Here is a 20,068-nt window from a genome sequence, read left to right on the forward strand (position 1 = left end):
CCCTTGCTTCCACACAATAATGCGAGTAATAAGCTATTGTGTATTCCAGATTTGTCTCTATAAACATTCTGGTTCCTCGAAATTTAAATACATATTTAACATTGAAAAGGTTGGGAAAAATTTTAAGTATTTGTTCATTTTGAGGAACAGTTCAACAATAATCCCCGAGAATGTATTAAAAAAAGTGGAAATATTATTTAAATTTACAAAAAAAACATGTCTATTTAATTCTTAAATCTGCAATACATGACTTGTTTCTTTTTCTGGTAAACGTTGTGAACTTTAAAAAAATAAACAAGCATAATGTAGTTTAACCAGTTTGTACTCTTTTATTAAAGTAACAAAAATCCACTTCCTGTTATAAGCAATCGTTTCGTTGCCCTATTTATTGGTATGCATTGCACATGGCAACATTATTGAGTTAACGTGCAGTTAAACTCTTCAGTTTTACGACTGCCAGTTATTCAGGTCGAGCTGTATCGATGATTATAAACCTGAGTTATGTTCTCATTGTTGCTCTGTGGCACAGATTAAACTTTCTGATGTTAGCACAGATAACTAATATTTTTCAACAGGATTAAAAAAAACGATCTAATACAAAATTCATATCCTGCGTAAATTACCTTCTATTTTCAAATCTTGGAACACTTCCCAATATTTCCAGCATTGGTACAGATTGAATTTTACGTTTTTCAAAATTTAGGAAAATACAGGAGGCAAGGGTTATTGAAGCTTCTCTTGTTTCACTTGAAAATGTTGATATTGATTATTATCATATCCTAGAAGTTGTAGACATCATCATTTTTTAAAATAGAAATATCTTTATGCCAGATGTGAACGCATAATTAAAATTTCTCTGTCGTTAAATAGACTCGAATAAACAGAAATGCAGTGTAATTGCTTCCATAAATAAACCTTTATCTTGCTATAAATTGTATAGCTTCCGGTTTGTTGTTTTGATAGATCGTAATTTATTTTTTCCATAACGTGAATTCCGAACCTTGTTATCCCAAGAAACTTCGCACTTTCAAAGTCAATATAATGATAAACGCTAAAGGTACAGAAGGCAGTAAATAAACTAGTTTAAGAAGTCACGGTAATTATAAATTGAGAACAATTTAAATGTCTAAAAAACATGCTAATAGTAAACATGAACAAAAAACAAACAAGGTCCAACATTTAAATTATTGGACAAAGCTTCAACAGTTGCGACCATTCATAAAGGAGGAAAAGAGACAGAAGGTGGCCAGAGAAAACATATGCGTGATAGAGAGAGGCAGCGAGGGAGATTGCATTCCAGGCAGCGCTGAGCGCAACGTTCGGTTGCCTGGACAGTGTTACCATTAAATGTATTTGTCCCGATAATTCCGGGAAAATATATTTTTTTAAATAAAAATACACGTACCAACCACAAATCACACGAACAAAGTATAAAAGAATCGTATCAACATGCAATCGTCAACGTTACGAAACGTATTCATTAATAGATTCGCATTATCTAATCATTCCATCGCTAATTTTATAATCAGTGTCTCTTTATTAAAATAAGCAAATTATAAATCTCTTAGGGCAAAGTGAGAGTTATTATTATGGTACAATAATATTTACATGAGAGCAACACTGTTCGCTCCGCGCGCCTCTCACTAGTTTTACGCCGTGCGCGAGGTTGGACGTATGTCACGTTTTTGCATTTATCAAAAAACTTTATCCCGTCTTCGTAAATACTTTCGTTAGTTATGTCAAAAATTTTCCCTTGTCAGTGTAACTATTTTATACACTCAAGTGTTTATTAGTGTCCCTTTGTGAAGGTGTTTAGTGTTTTTATTGTGATTTGAGTGTGTCCAAGAAGGAACGCCGAGGGTACTTTCACTGGACTGAAAGTTTAAAAAAATCATTCGGAGAACTTCTACATTAAAGGACTTACAGGAATATTACATATTACAAAGGTAAATATTGAAATTAAAAATAAAAACTAAAAATTAACTGTTATTTTGAGATTTTATGGTAAAATAACAAGTTAAATTTAAAACTCATTTTAGTATTCGAAAAAACGGTCATAATAAAATTTGGGTTTATTTTTTTATTTATCTTCAAAAATATATATTATTCTTAACCATATTTCGAAATTTAATCAAATAAGAATGTTTAAATGCTTACAATTTTATTACAATACACAAACATAACATTGCCAGTTCGAATCAGTGCTTTTTTTGTTATAATTAATTTTAATAATTGTTTACTGTACTAGAAAACATTAAATAAAACAAATAAGGCCAATATTCTTTTTCATCAATCTATGGCGAAAATCACGTGAAAATTCCTTTGTGAAAACATATCCTACTTTAGGTATTCTTATCTTATAAACAAGAGATCGTGTAATCTGTCATCTCGCAGATAAAACACGTATTGTGTCAAATACGTCACATCGTGGTACATAAACGCGGGAAATTAAACTTAGGAATAAACTGGGTATAAGCAAAATTTGTACTAATGTTTGCTTATATTCTGTTTATGTCGTATATTTGTAAGGCTGATAGAGTATTGTGTTTGTTTTGACTACATGTCTGAAAAGATAGTTTCTTTATAACCAACTTCACGGTCAACCAACTTCAGGTTCTTTCCATCAGTATTTTTATGTATGCTCGATTACGCGTTATGATCCGATTTACCTAATTCTTTTTATTGCGGAATAGCTGCCATTTGGTTCTACTTATTTCAAAATTTAAAACTATCCAGTAGTTTTTGAGTTTTTCATAGACACTCATAACTCAAGAGTAATTAATAAGATATGAGGATTTTTTTGTTGTTAAAAGAAATTAGAACATATCGTGAAAGTTTATTGAAAGTAAACAATATTTGAATAATTTCGTAAACTTTGTTAATATTAATTAGTTTTTAGCATAATTTGAGTATACTTAATTATGTTTTAACAGCTGTTATGAATATTAATGCGTTTGTGTTTTGTTAAAACTTTAAATGTAGGTTTCCAAAGCTAAAAATTTTTACACATATTTTTATCTATACTATTATAATAAAGCGTAAACACACACTTCTTTGTTGCCTAAGATGTCAGCAATTACAGCATATTTTTAAATAATTCTTTTTTAAATAAAAAGCCCTACACTTACCTCAAGCTTTAGGCTATATATTTTAACACTACTAAACTTAAGGGGTAAATATTTTGGATAAAAACCCTACACTTACCTCAAGCTTTAGGCTATATATTTTAACACTACTAAACTTAGGGGGTAAATATTTTGGATAAAAACCCTAATGTGGGAAAGAGACCAAAAGTTGTTGCCAACATCAAGGAAGCAAGATTGTTCAGGTTTGTCATATTATGTCATTTTGACATTTGCTATTGATAATTTGTCAAATGTAAACAATAAAATAAAATTTTCATAATTTCATGCAGATGAAGCCGCACGGGAACAGCTAGTATTATACTCGTAAAACACTAAAATTGAAGAAACATATATGGATTTATGTTTCATAGAATAATGCTAATTTTGCTTAATAAGTGCTAAGTTTTGAAATGACTAACTCAAACTTGTTCCGTTTTAAAATTACCTTGACCAAATTTGTATAAAATAAGCATAATTTTGTATAGTTGTTTATCGGAATAAAATAAATAAATTGCAATATTTTCAAACTTTTTAAAAATTACTTGTTTAAATTTAATTATTTTAAGTCTGTAATTATTTTTCATTCTTAATTTTCGGTATTTAATTTATAACTAACTGTTAGTTCTAACTAAAGTAAATATGATATCTATCAAAACATACAAAATAATAGTACAATCAAAGAAACTCGTAAAAACTCGAATAAAAAATTATCACTCTTGTGAGTCATTCACCAGACAATCACCTATTTCACATCGACTTCTATAAATGGACAGGCTAGAAGCTGTGGTATTTTGTGTCTATTTGTTGCTGATGCGTTCGGGCATTGTAAAGTGTTTTCGAACTAATAATATTAACTTATGCTGGGTTTCTGAATTTCCATTTATATTATCGTTACGAGTGATTCAATAGCCTTAGATTGACCTAAGTTTCAATGGATTCTCAAATTATGTAGTTCTGAAACGCATTTCATTAAGTTACCAAAATCACTAACTGATGGTTAAATGTAACTGGAAAACCAGCCATTACTGTCAATAATTTCAAAAGGTTCGTTTAAGTAGAAACGAACCCAAAGATGTCGTGTCCAAACATAGGCCTATCTATTTCTATATATCTATGGCATTTCATATCATTTATAACATAAAAAAGATAAGTTCCACACTTGACAGTTCTGAACAAGGCAATATGATGATAATTTTGAGTGTATTTTTATCACGCACGCCATGGGAAGCGGCGCATGTGGTGAGAAATGGCGCGAAAAGCAACGCTCAATGGGCACGCATTGACAGATGTTTCCGTGTACCATAGATAAAATTAGTTTCACAGACTAATGATCTTTGAGAATTGTTAACTTTTTTATCTTTATAGACATTTTTTTAAGAATAGCACTATGGGTTTGACGTGTATTTCCAAAGATAAAATTCACCGCTTTTCCTAACAAAGATTAAAAAAAAGACATTTTTTTATGAATTTTATTAATTAATCTGTGAAATAATAATAATTTATATAAGATTTCAATCTGTAAATTGGTTATATAGCACCATTTTAATTTTAATCTTATTTATTAACGAAATTTAAAAATATAACAAACTTTTAATATTGAATTTTTTACCTCAAAATATGTTTTTAAATTATTAACTTATTAAAATTCCAATAAATCTCAATATTGCTTCCTACGTTTTATTTTTAGATGGACATACGACCGTTGATGTTAAAAACATTTTTATTATGTTTACGTTATAATTAGTGTTAGATAACGATGTTATAACTTGTCTACTAGCTAGATACATAAATATTCCGTTTTTAACATCTGTCAAATAAATCATATCAAATTTTTGATGTTATAATCATAACAATAATTTACATATTTTACGTTATATGTTCGTTTATTAATAATAATAATAATAATAATAAAACTTTCGAGAAGATCTCATATTTTGTTAGTAAAAAATCTTATTGACTAGTGTTAGTAAAAGAGTAATTAATGTAACATTTAAAGTCGATTTAACCTATTCAAATGAGTATGACCAGACAAAGCCTGAATCTCCACTACAATTTGCATAAAAATGTTGCTATCTCTTTCCTCTTACAAAGACAAGAGAGACAAAAAAACATCTTAACGTTCTTCGTAAGTTACGGTTAGATTATTATTTACAGGATTTAAAAACATCTTTTGTGTTAAGTTAGCAAAAAATACGTTAGTTAGTAGCTAAAAAAAGATTAAATCAATGAACAACATTTATAGTGTAATTTGAAATACATAAAAACATTACCTAATTCATACTTATTAACAAATATTTTATCTATAATAATGATTACTACCGTTTACAACCATAAGAATCATTAAAAGCGGTTCGTAAAACATGCCAGGATATAACTCAATTGAAACGGGAAACACGTAAATGTCGATAATAAACTTCACAGAGATCTCAAAACAAAAGGTCAGTTAACTCTGTTTAAAAATAGTTTATTGGTAGTTAATTTTAACTGAGTAGGTTTGGTTACTTCTGACTGGAGAATACTGGAGTTCGAATGATGTTAGTCAGGTAAACTAAGGCCGGCTTTAACGGTTGGGCGTCTTGGACGCTTGACAAAACTACTGGTCCAAATATTATTTTGGAATTAGGAATTATTAGTAAAAAAGTTATACTATTACTTAGTAATATAGGCTATAACTAATATTATAAATGCGAAAGTTAAGATGGATGGATGTTTGTTAGAGTTTGTAGCCTAAACTGCTGAACGAATCTCAATGAAATTTGGCATAGATGTAGAGCATAGTATGGCAGAACACATAGGATACTTACTTATGCTTTTTTCACGTGGACGAAATCGCGGGCCAAAGTTAGTTTTCTTTAAATTTATAATTGACTGGGTTACTTTCATCCGAGTTATTATTTGGTAAAAATATGGACAGTTGCAATTTTTAAGTGCTTAAATCTGCCGACCCCACTAATGAATGCTGCTTTGTTACTAATTGGCTCGTTATTTGCTAACGATACACTATCAGTTCCTATCACCGCACATGTGACGGATTATCGTCATATTAGTTTTCAATGAAAACATATTTGCTTGTGTTTTTAGCGAACGATTTATTTATTTAGTGAAATTGTTGGTATTGTGATTTAAAATGTGGCTGCCGTTAATAAAATGGACATATCCAAGGGATTCGGTACGTATAGAAAGTATAGTGTAGTTTTTATTACGTTTTTTTTTTGTTTTACGAGAATTCTTATTCTCTAACATAAATACTTTACGAACATCTGTAAATCTGAATTTATGTTGTAAAAAATACTAATTTCATTCATGTGAAAATAAGTTTATTTTTTTAAAAACTACCTACTAATTTATTGCAGTCATTTCATTTTAAGCCAAACTTTCATAGTATTGTTAAGAACAGTAGAAGTTAGTGTTCTATATATTATGGTGAAAAGTTATTTTGATGCTCTCAATGCATGCAATGCAAATATCAAAACTATTTAACTACGTCGTAGAAGACTCCAAAAATCAAACAAAAATGGGACCCACCTGCAAGCAGTACCTTTCGGATAAAAAAAGAATTATCAAAATCGGTCCACTAGCGGCGGAGTTATGCCGTAACACACATAAAAAGAAATAAAAAAAAACATACAGACGAATTGAGTACCTCCTTCTTTTGGGAAGTCGGTCAAAAAATATGTAATACATTCATCCAAGTAGAAAATCAATTATTTGACTGGAGTGATGGTTGCCCAATTTAGTACATGAGAATGAGGTAACCTATATAAAAGCATTGATATTTGTATTGTATCTGAGTTTTAAATAAACATTTGCCGATATCATATCGAATGATACCTAAAACGAACCACTTTCATTTCTGATAAGAACGTCATAGTGACAACCCTGATAGCTAAAGAATGCGTAATACTGAATTTAATGTTTACGTAGGTTACTGATACCCTTCGTAATCATTTAAAAACGGATGTATTATGCTGGGTTGCTAAAGTTTACATTTATATATTAATACTAGCTGCCTGCGACTTGTCCACGCAATTTTAAGAGAAAAAGTTAGCCTATAATATGCCCGTCTACATCAGCTACCCTTCAGTGAAAGTCCGGTCAAAATCTGCCCTGCCGTTTCAGAGATTACCCGGAACAAACGCGGCTTGCGGACAGACAGACATTTGTTTAATGCGATTTTTGCGCTTCCGGAAATCTGGAAGTTTTCTTTTGATATTACAGACACTCCAATTTTATTACATGTATAGATATACTAGCTTTCGCCCGCGACTCCGTCCGCGTGGAATTATAAAACAAAAGTAAGTAGCCTATGTGTTCTTCCAGACTGTCCTCTACATCTACACCAAATTTCATCGAAGTCCGTTCAGTCGTTTAGGCTACAAACTCTAACAAACATCCATCCATCTAAACTTTCGCATTTATAGTATTAATATGATAGTCTCAAAAGTTATCCGTTAAGTTAAATCCGTTACCGAGTAATAAAACCGTTCAGTAATTTGTAGTAATTACGAGTATGACCCTGTGCGCAGAACTCTAATTATCATAGACCGTTCACTGCGGCCATGTGAACCGAAATCAATAGGCCAGAGTATGGAACCCGTTTGTACCGTTATAGGTTAAATTGCATCTAACTATTGAATATCATTAATTCGTTAGTATAAGACTTATTGGATCTCGCAATGACCCATTAAGTTGTAACGCACTAAGGGAGAAGACCTTTAGTGAAGATTTATAAACTAAAACTCCCTCCTCCTCCCTTAAAGGCCGGCAACCCATCTGCAGTACCCTTGGCATTGCGGATGTTCATGGGCGTCGGATAACTTAATATCAAGCGATCCGTTGCTCGTTTGCCCGCTTTTCTTATAAAAAAAAAAAACTAAATGGATGATAATGTACTTAAGCTTACTTCTTTCTGTTACCTTTTACTAAAAATATAAATAAAAGTTTACATGGATGGATGTTTGTTAGTGTTTGTAGAAGTTTGTCTGGAAGAACACATAAGCTACTTTCGTTTGTTTTTTTATTAGACGCGGACAGTCGCGGGCGAAAGCTAGTATGTAATAAGAATAAAGGTGAAGACGTCAATAGATAAACATAAATAACGCGAATTGAGTTTAGAAATATTTCCGCTCAATGCAGTGAAAGCGCTCGCAACAAATTTGACGCCAATTCCAAAGTTATTCAGCTGTATTGATTATTCGATTAAAAAAAATAATCGATTAAGTCTACGGTGCATTTTACGTTCTGAAAACTAAACAAATCTATAGAAAAATTGTGATTACTAAGTACTGATGAATAAAGCTATCTGTACACGAACCACTAAGTGCTTGAAGGTGTCAGTGTATGGCAGCCTTTAGTTAATTCGTTAAAACTTAATCAGGTTTCTTGAATATAAGGATTCCTTAAGTGTAGAATGTCTTCATTATCTAACGGTGGATTGTATTTAAAGGGGTGGTTATAAATGGGGTTTCTTCGAAACATTTTTGATTAAAAAAATAATTTAGTTACAAAGACATGGTTTAAAAAACAGTATGTATTTGATATTCAATCATTTAAAAGTAGTCTATTTTTTAACGGAAAAATATTACAAACAAAGCAACTATTATTTAAAGTTAAAAATGGGATATTTTTTTGTTTAACTACACTTTATAAGGAGAGGATGGTTACGGGAAGTGGATTAGACGGTAGAGGAGATGCATAGGAAGGGGAAATATCCTCTTTATTTGCGTCTCCTCCTCCGTCGGATAAGGGTAGGCAACGCATGTCTATGGGCAGCGGTCGCTTCGCCATTTTGGCGGATTCAGGTGGCCGCATGCTCGTTTGCCACCTTATGTTATAAAAAAAAACATTAACCGTAAATACCTTTGCCCATTTTCAGGTAACAAAGTAGGGCAATTTAAAAAAGTAAATGTCAATGTCATTTCACATTCCTGTTCGGCAGGTGACAGACAAACTGACCCGCATATTTTGATAGAAATGGCAGCTTAATGATCAATAACGCTACCTTTCAACGGTTATTTATTTAAACAACTAGTTAATATTTGTAACTGGTGAAATATATTTTATAGCTCACATAAAATTATTAAAAAACGAGCTGTTTCCCGCGACTTCGTCCGCGTGGTATAAGCAAACATACGAACTATATAAATAACAAAAAACTACGTATCCCTCGGGAACCGGACATTTCTCGGGGATGAACCTCATCCCATGTGTACTCCAGACTTTGTTTTATATCTGTGCCAAATTTCAAAAGGATATGTTGAACCGTTGCAGAATGATCGAGTAAACATTAATAAATTAAATTAATGAATCCCACAAGAACCGTAACTATTCCCGGGATAAAAAGTACCCTATGTGTTCTTCCAGACTATGCACTAAACCTGTGCCAAATTACATGGAGATCCGTTCAGCCGTTTGGGCTACAAACGCTAACAAACATCCATCCATCCATCCATCTAAACTTTCGCATTTATAATATTAGTAATAAGTAACCTATGTATTCTTTCTGACTAATCTACATCTGTACCTAATTACATAGAGATTCATTAAGTCATTTTAAGAGCGACTGCACATCTTTGACTAAACTATCGCACAACTGTTGTGCGATTGTCGATTGTTTCTCAGCCAATTCAATTGTTTGCACAACTGAAAATCGAGTAGTGTGCCATATAACCTCATAAGTATCAAAGCGAGACATAACAGTTTTGCAATAATTTATTCAAAGCTGCGGACGCTCTAAGATACGGATTAACATCCAATAAAATCGCATTTATACTATCAGTTAGCTTTCGCCCGCAACTCCGTCTATGTGGTATTAAAAAAAATTGAGTAGTCTATGTGTTCTTCCAGACTATCCCCTAAATCTATTCCAAATTTCATAGAAAACCGTTCAGCTATTTAGGCTACAGTCTAACATCCATCCATCCATCTAAACTTTCGAATCTAAATCCATCTAAATTCCACACAAAAACGACTTCCTCCATACAAGGTTTTATTAATGTCGAATCTAAGTTGATACGTAAGACGTTTACGTTACATAATGCGTTTAGTCATACAAACTGACTCATCCACACGCCTTTAAATTGTAATTGGGGTTTTAATGGGTACTCATAGTCTAATATTCAATCAATTTAATGTCAATTAAAATTATTATAACCAATTTATACAATTTTACACTACGGGGTTTTTGCTCGTTGTAAAAAATACAGAGTAAAATATGCTTGTCTTGACAATTTTGGCGCGAAAATAAAATTATTTTTGTTTATACGAAGTCTAGATTTTGGTTATTTCAATGGCCCCTATGTAAACTGTTGTAAGTCACGATTTTGTATATTCCTTGTTGTATGTTTTATTAATAATTAACATAATTAGTACTAATTTTAATGTAAATTTAAAAGTAACGCCAGAAAAAACTGTAAATGTTGGTTGTCTATAGTACATTAAGATTTGTCTTGAAAAATTTACGTTCCAAACGTACGATGGTTTACGTGGGAGCTATCAATTTGTACAAATACAGTAGGACCTCGATAACTTAAAGTCCAAGGGAAACACAAAATATTTTAAGTTATAGAGGTTTTAACTTATCAAGGGTCTATGTTATAGAGGTTTTAGGCTCGGATAGGAAGGGAACATATTATTTTGTTAAGTAATCGAGATTTGAGTTATCGAGGTACTACTGTAATACTATATGTTATGCAATTTGTATTGACTACAAAGTTTTACTAGAAGAAATAGTTTCTTGTTATAAAAACAACTTCGAATAATCGTAAGCAATAAAGGTTAACTTATTCAACTCGACATTAAGTGTACAAATAAAGGTATTTGAAAAGTTGTCACACTTGTTACTCTTTTTACTTCATAGAAAACATTACGTGGAATTTTCCAAACGACCGAACATGGCAACACTGAGAAAAACAAACTGGTTTCGGAATCTAGACTAGAATCTGCCGAGTCCGTGGTATTTATTTTCACTTACCGCTTTCACATGTCACGACATTTTTTTTCTAACTAAAGAACGTCTTTAAATTTTATGTTTTTTAATATCTTAAACTTTATTTAAGGTATATTCATTAATGTCAATGACAAAATAATCTAGGAAACAATTCCTTTGTTATTATATACGAGTTACATATTTTTCTTTGCTTTTTTTCGACTCAAAAAAACTTAAAAACATGTAAGCAATGATCTTGTTTAATCTTACTAATGTAATAAATGTTTGTTCGATGGATGGATGTTTGTTAGAGTTTGTTGCCTAAACAGCAATAAGGATCTCAATGAAATTTGGTATACACATACAGGATAGTCATAAAGAACACATGACAATTTCCTTTTGTTTTTTTTTTGTTAATTCCAAGCGGACGGTATCAAGGGTGAAAGCAAGAGAAGAAATACAACTAGTATTAATCATACAAATATTATAAATACGAAAGTTTAGATGGATGGATGGATGTTTGGTAGAGTTTGTAGCCTAAACTGCTGAACGGATTTCGATGTAATTTGGTATAGATGTATAGGATAATCTGAAAGATTATTTTTTTTTTCAATTCCACGCGGACGAATTCGCGGGCGAAAGCCAGTAATTTTTAATTATGAATAGAGTCTATAGTCTTAGGATCAATACAACAAAAAAAAATGTTGAAAACGTAGTTGAATAAATTAGAAAACATTTAAAACATGTATCTCGTGCTATAAAAATATACCCTTAAAAGTGTTGCTTTTCAACACGAGTTTAGAAAGTGAGTTAATTTAAATTACTATATTAACGTAACGAGTTAATTTTGCTCTCGGAAACCAGACTGAGGTCCGAAACGGTGGTCCCTTTCACAATTTGCAGATTAGGTAAGCTCCAATACAGGAACCAGTCAATAGGGTTGACACCTTTTCAATTTTGACACCATAATACATATTCGGGCTACTTGAAAAGTTCTACGAATCAGAAAATTATTATATGAAAGAAATACCTGTTTTTTTTCGTCCATTGCAGTGGCATCCAAAAGTGGAAGTTTTTTTTTTAGTATGCCAGTGTATTTTTTTTTTTGCTTAAAGTGTGGGCCTGTTGTAAGTAGGCAGCCCTAAATCCGGTTAAAACTGGTTAAATAAACGTAGTGGGAAACGGTCATCGTTCGATGCCGGTAGTCAAAGAAATGCGGGTGGAAGCGGTGTCCTGGCGACTTCCTTTCGCTGATTTTCTCAGCCTCGTTTAAATTGATAGACATTCTAAATGGTTCCGGATCATACTAGGTTTTTCATGCTTTAAGACGTCGATTAGTCGTCTGACAAAGCTATAGCTATATCTATACTATATAATAAAACGTAAACACACACTACTTATTTACGTAGGATGTCAGCAATCGCAGTGTATTTTTAAATAATTATTATTTCAATAAAAAGCCCTACACATACGACACGCTTTAGGCTACATATTTTCACGCTATTAAACTTAGGAAATAAAATAAATAAATAAAATAATTTATAAAAAAACCACGGGCGCACGGCAATACCTTATCTATACTTCTATACTATTATAGTAAAGCTTACACTTCTTTGTTGCCTACGATGTCATCAATTACAGCATATTTTTTAATAAAATTCCCTACACAAACGTCACGCTTTAGGCTATATATTTTAAGGTCATTAAACTTAGAGAGTAAATGTTTTGGATAAAAACCCTAATGTGGTAAATAGACCATACGTTGCTGCCAACATCAAGGAAGCAACATTGCCAAGGTTTGTCATCTCATGTCATTTTGTCATTTGCTATTGATAATTTGACAAATGTAAACAATAAAATAAAATTTTCATAATTACATACGGATGAAGGCGCACGGGAACAGTTAGTTTTTATTATAATTACTCAGTGTACAAAGTGTACTGTTGTCAAGTAAACGCATGTTACCACATTTATAAGATATGATGCATTAAAGTTAATGGGAAATGAGTCACAATATGCAATTAGTAATTCGTATAAATTATTACGACCAGTACACGAGGGGGGGGGAGTTTAAAAAATATACGCTTAAGCTTTATGTGGAGTTTTAGCCACTAAAATCCCCTCGATGGTCACCTTCTGGTGCTATAGCTGGAACTCCGAAATCGTACCTACCTTTAAAGATTTCCTAGAGAAAGACCTGGTAGGTGTATGGTGGCAGGTATAATGTTGAAGCTCCCCAGAATGTAGAAGCAAAGAATTACTGAAAACGGTCAAGTATTTAAAAAAGGACAAATCTTTTGTGTTTTTGTTCTTTTTTTTCTAGAATGTTCTATAATAGTCACGAATGTTTCTTGATCCATTCTTGTTATTTTTTGTCACATTTTTACGCAGATATATAATTAATTTTAAATTGGGGTTATATCTGATGACAGGGTCAATATTTCTTGCGTTTGCGACCTTAATTTTAGTGAAACGCAAACAAGGTTATATTGCGTACATTAAAAAAAACAGCAATCGTTACTTAATTTTTTAAACCTATCATATTAATACAATTGAAAAAAAAATATTCCTTCATCAATAGATAATAACTCATTAATTAATACTTAGTATTGACTGTGAGATAGAAATCCATATCTACATAATTGGTAATTTTAGTTAAAGAAGTAGCTCTTTCACATTGTTATAATATAACTAGCTGTTCCCGTGCCACTTCATCCGCATAAAATCGTGAAAATTTTATTTTGTTGTTTACGCGTGTCAAATTATCAATTGCAAATGTCTCTTTCCCACATTAGGGTTTTTATCCAAATATTTACCTCTAAGTTTAATGGCGTGAAATATATAGCCTAAAGCGTGACGTGTATGGCTTTTTATTAAAAAAGAATCATTCAAAAATATTCAAAAGATGCTGACATCTTTGTTGGGGAGTGTTCCGAGGAGTTGTTTGGAACGATTCCTGCCGCCGAGTTTCGTCATCGGACGACAGACCGCCAGGTACCATCCTCACCATCTTGATGGCTGGCATTCCACAACCGTGCGGTTTTCGCGGAACTTTCTGCCCCGCACAGCCGCGTTGTGGAACGGTCTGTCCTCGGCGGTATTTCCAAACCAATACGACTTAGGGTCCTTCAAGAAGCGAGCCTATCATTTCCTCAAAGGCCGGCAACGCATCTGTAGTTCCTCTGGTGTTGCGGATGTCCATGGGCGTCGTTAACCACCTTGGTGTTCACGCCGCTCGTTTGCCCCCTTTTACTATAAAAAAAAAATCTTAGGCAACAAAGAAGTGTGTGTACGCTTTATTATAATAGTATAGATTACTTACGCGTAATTTTAAAAGGTTTTTATAAGGCTTCTGTTTATTTAATTACAGTTATAACTTAATATTGATTCTATTAAAATGTGAGTGGGTTTTTTTGTAATAATATTTTATTACTAGTTAGTTCAATGTAATAAAACTGGTACAAATGAAAGTTTGACATTAAGGTTCAATGGCCGTTTTAAACGCGTTTATCGGGTTATATCTAATCGGTTTTAAATAAAACATCATTATAAGCGATTTAAAACTAAAATCTTAATTTAAGTCTTTTCATAAACAGAAATACGTTTTACAATCAATGGAAATGTTTAAAAATGTTTAGTTAGTAAGAACAACATTATTTACTATCTCGCGACTTCGCCCGCGTGAATTTAAATAATAATAAAATATAGCCTATGTTACTGATAAAATAGCTTTGAAATCGGTCTAGTAATTTTTGAGTTATTACAATACTCACAAAAATACAAATCTTTCTTATATATTATTAGTATTGACTAGCTATTTAGCGTACTTCTTCCGCGTGATATTATAAAAATAATAAAACATGCAGCCTATATTACTCAGCGATAAGGTAGCTTTTTAAAGGTGAAAGAATTTTTGAAATAGGTCCAGGAGTTTTTGAGTTATTACAATACTTACAAAAATACAAATCTTCCCTCTTTATAATATCAGTATTGATCACATTATATGAACAAAAAAAAAACAGTTTTAACCTTTAAATACTGCGTGGTCGTGAAATATATCCTTTGACGATGCCTTTAGAGTCCTCGGATGATCTCATCTCGATTATGTCATGAACACAGTCGCGGCATCTAATTAACCACGTATGGAAAACTGGTTTGAAATCTGTAATTAAGAAAACATTTGATACAATATTTTATCTATATCATAGATTATATTACAACAGATTGTACAAACTCCATTAAAGTTTTTATGAGTAAAACTATAAACTGTAAATGCGAAAATTTAGAAGGATGTTTGTTAGTTTGTAGCCTAAACGGCTGAACGAATTTCGATAAAATATAGTATAGATGTAGAGTATAGTCTGGAAGAACACATAGGTTACTTTTGGTTTTTTAATTCCACGCGGACGGAGTCTCAGGCGAAAGCTTATACTATAATCAAATTATCATATATCAAATGAACTGTTTTAAAAAGTACTGAAAACACATTCAAATGTCTATAAAATCTATAATGACGTCTTTAATATTGTAAGTTTACGAAAAGCGTACAAGATTCGGTTCTGAGGTTTGTCGGGTGTTTTCAAAAGTTTATTTGGATGTGTTCGCCACGCCAAAAGTATCTATTTAGAGCGGGCGCACTCTTGACTATACTATCGCATAACTGTGTGCGATTGTCCATTGTTTCGCAGCCAATTTAACTGTTTAGTTGCACAACTAAAAATCGAGTGCGCACGTATTAGCTCCTAGGAATCTAAGAGGGACTAAACAATTGTGCGATAGTTTTATATTGTGCGCACGTTCTTAGATTGAGATAGATATGTTTTATACAAATGTTTCGACTGTGGAAACGCACGGAGTTGTAAAAAATATTCTTAACTCGTTTCATATCCTGCTATATTACCATATATCTCGATCCGTATAAAGTCAATCACCTCTGTTAGTCTGTTAGCTTGCTATCAAATGCCGTCTCTACGAATGTGTACCGTTACATTCCTCTATCGAAACAAGATCCGTTTGTCTTGCAATATGTCTTTATAAATCCATTGTCAATTAAAATAGTAACTAAACCAATGAATATGTAACATTCTTAAGCTACGGACTAACCACGATTGGGTTTTAGCTCCTAGTATTTAAATCGATCTGTGAACATGGCGCATACAACTGTGTCGAAATATTGGTAGGTAAAACAACCCAATCGTGGTAAGAAACCCGTATCTTATAAACATTATATTTGTAAAAACAACGACAGTTTAAATTTATAAATCATTTTAAAAAAGTTTACCCATTTCATTTATTTTAATAAACGGGGAACCAAGGTACATATAAGACCATAAGTGTAAATTATTCACTACTTAAACGGCCCTTAGACGTCTCTCTTGCTAGTACTTGCGTTTTATATTTTGTAAGCATTTCAGTTATTCAACTTTCACGTAAATTCTTGCCCTTTATATCTTGCTAAAATGTCGTTGGATACTTGTAATGGTAGTGGTAGTTATACTCTACCACTACCATAATCTATTTTCAACAATCACTGATGCCCTTAACCCATGGGTAGACAGAGACTACGGACTTCCCTTGGCGTGGTAATAACCTCGCCTTTTCCACAATACAAAATTTGAACCGAATTGTTTACTGAAATCTAATAACTCAAATAACAAGAAAAAGTGATTATAACAATGGATATAAGCGATAAGTAGACCAAGTATAGTATTTGCTTTTGAAGACAATGCCCACAGATGGCACTAGTGATGTACCCATAACACCTTTGTCGGCTTCACCTCGACACAACTATTTCCAGCTGCCAGTATAATGACCCCGATAATCTGATTAGTGATGTCCCTAATATCGATTCCGCGTGTTGAAAAAACTTAAATTTTAAGCAAGAGATGGTAAATTTTTGGATAATTTGTGATATTTATATCAAAGAAACTATAATTTTTGAATGTTAAAGTACTCTTTATAACATTTTAAAGTAGAATTATTGTTTATTATAAGTATTTAATTTTGGCAATATCAATAAACATTTTAACATATTTCAAGTATTAAATCAATTAAAGACGAGAACAAACTGCAAGGTCCAATAGTAATAAAGTATTGGAAAAAGTTGATACATTGTTATCGATTTCCGCAAACACAGACGTCACGACACTATTGAACAAAACTCCATACAATCTTCTACAATGAACACGCGCGGCCTTCACTACAATTCGGCACAGTCCAACACAGCTGTTATAAAAGGATTTTATCATGTCTCCTTGTAACAATAACGGGGATTTTAATATGAATTAAATATTTAGTAAAAATGTGCAATGTAGGCCATGGTCGGACAACATAGCAATATGTACTTGGAAAATTGTCTACAATTTGTGTAGACTTATAAAATAAGTTCTAGAATTTCCATTACCCAAATTTAAATAGACTCTTAGAAACTAATAGAATTACATATATTTTTTTTTATAATATAAGGTGGCAAACGAGCAAGCGGCCACCTGAATCCACTGAAATGGCGAAGCGACCGCTGCCTATAGACATCCGAGATCGCAGATGCGTTGCCTACCCCTATCCGACGGAGGAGGAGACGCACACAAAGAGGATATTGTGCCTGCCTATGCATCTTCTCCACCATCAAATCCACTTACCCTTCCCATCCTCTCTTTATAAGAAAAGGGTGGTAAAGAGAAAGGGATTTAAATTAGGCCTCCGGCACCACACTCATCAGACGAAACGCGGAATTGCTTCCACTTCACGCCTGTTTTCTGTGTGGTCGTGGTATTTCATCGGGCGAGCCGGCCCATTCGTAAATATATACATATAAAAGTTTATATAGATAGTTCATCAGGTATTAAATACACCCGTAATCATAATCTCATATCATAATCTCTGCCTACCCCAGTGTGTTACGGAGTTGTGAACCAATAAGAACAAAGTAAGTGATAATCCATCGAACGCGGATACAATCAATGTGCGACCTCGCGCGAACAAAGACATGCAACCATTCTTTGTGTGAATATTCTATATTGAAACCATAAAGTTGGAAATCCGATATTGTATGTTATGTATGTATTTTATTTAATTTTACAAAAAAAATGTTATATAACTATATTACCCTCCACTATAACATTACTACACTCTACATCATATTGTAACACCAGTAGACGAACCAGTGATATTGTTTTTGCGGGGCCATATTTGTGCATATATTTCATTTGTGTTTTTGTATAATAATAAATAAATAGGATTTTTATTGCCACAAAAAAGCTACATATGACATCCAATATACAACATTAGAGCTAGTAAAAAAAATGTGGCAAAAGGTGGCAAGCTCATCTAATGCAGGGAGGGTACAGGCTGTTTCTGCGCTTGTTTTCAGCTGGCCCCTTTAATACTAGTTTAGTAAATGGATACTTAAAGATAACAGACTAATCTTATCTCTTGCTAAGAGCAGGCCTTAAACTAACGCAAAACTGTTGTGCGATTGTCGATTGTTTCGCAGTCAATTCAATTGTTTAGTTAACTAAAAATCGAGTAGTGTGCTCACTTTTATAAGCTTATAGGAATCAAAGAGACTAAACAGTTGTGCGATAGTTCAGTCAATAGTGTGTGCAAGCCCTCAATCTACAGAAATCCCACTAGCATTGCTTAGCAACTTAACTGTGTGTGTGGTAATTTTGCAGATGCGTTGCGTACCCTAAATTGACGGAGGAGATGACGCACATAAAGAGGGCATTTCCCGTTCCTATGCGTCTCCTCCACCGTCAAATCCACTTTTAAGGAACTAAAATTAGGCCTCCGGCACCACACTTATCAGACGAAACGCGGAATTGCTTCCACTTCACGACTGTTTTCTGTGTGGTTGTGGTCTTACACCGGGCGAGCCGGCTTATTCGTGCGAAGATGTTAAAGCGGGCTCTACCACTGTAAAAACTCTTTAGTATTGCAAATCTTATATAGTCGTCTAGACGAGTAAATGATCGAATCATTATAACACAGTTATGGCATACTTATTCAATCCGCTAGCTATAATTAAACAATAGTAGTTACTTGTTTATTTTTGCATTTCCATCGATGCGTGAGATTACAGTCTCACATGCAATTACAAAAAAACTAGTCTAGAACGTAAGTTAGTGAATATGCAACTTTGTATTCAATAACGTTAAAAATAGTCATCTATCCTTATCACACGTAATCCTTTTACGCAATCTTTCTCTTTCTACACTATTCGCATTTAAAAAAAATCAACGGCCTGGCTTTACTTGATTAATAAAATAGGTTAACCTATGTCACCTTTTATGCTTAGAAAGGTTGTAATGTACAGTCCGTGTTCCGATAAATTCAGGATAAATTGCCTTGTTCATTGCATCAATTCAAACTCCGCCTTCATACAAGTAACTAACTAGATAGCAGTGAATGGTGCAAAAAGAAACACGCTGTGTATTACTGACTTTTTCTCGTAAAGACACATTTATAACCTGCGTTGTATTTTTAATTCGCAACTAGTTTCAAAATGTTCAAACCATTGCAGCTTTTAAGATGGAACTGCCAGTTTCCCAGACCATCACTCTTTTAACATTTTATATGGCCTAGTAATGAATATATTCATGTCTTGTATAGGAAAATTGTTCCACATACTCGGTAATAAACTATTACTGCAATGACAAAGCGTATTATGTTACATTGTAAATTATACTTTGAGTTGTATACGGTAAGATATAAATTCCATTGTCAATTATTAATTGCCACCATATGGCACATATTGATGGGTAATCGATCTCTTGTGCTAGAAATTGACATAAGAAGGTCGTGATTGCAAACAATTGACTACGAATAAACAATAAAGAAGTACATTATGGAACTTGTTTAAATAAACAAAAGTAACAAGCATAAGCGTTGAAGACTAGCTTTTGCCTGCGACTCTACAAGTGAAATTAAAAAAAAACAACAAAAATATGTAGCCTATGTGTCCTTCCAGGCTATGTTCTGCATCTATGCCAAATTTCATCCAGATCCGTTCAGCAGT

At 32.8% G+C, this 20,068-nt stretch overlaps 1 protein-coding gene across 4 annotated transcripts in view; it reads left to right on the forward strand.

Annotated features, from left to right (window-relative positions):
- The window catches only part of LOC106103994 (uncharacterized protein DDB_G0284459), a 64,912-nt gene that overhangs the window by 36,905 nt on the left and 7,939 nt on the right, over positions 1-20,068 (forward strand). The window contains exon 1 of one of the 4 annotated variants that reach the window (XM_013283923.1): positions 1,641-1,946. The exons of 2 other annotated variants lie outside the window; for them this stretch is intronic. Coding sequence is in view for 1 of the 2 variants with exons in the window: in XM_013283922.1 (XP_013139376.1) it covers positions 6,253-6,294 (42 nt within the window). In the remaining variant the exon portion in view is untranslated. Of the gene's footprint in view, positions 1-1,640; positions 1,947-6,210; positions 6,295-20,068 lie in introns of those variants that run through there. One more of the 4 variants, XM_013283922.1, reaches the window with a different exon arrangement.

Source organism: Papilio polytes, unplaced genomic scaffold (genome assembly GCF_000836215.1).
Source record: "Papilio polytes unplaced genomic scaffold, Ppol_1.0 DF823692.1, whole genome shotgun sequence".
NCBI classification, from domain to species: Eukaryota; Metazoa; Arthropoda; class Insecta; order Lepidoptera; family Papilionidae; genus Papilio; species Papilio polytes.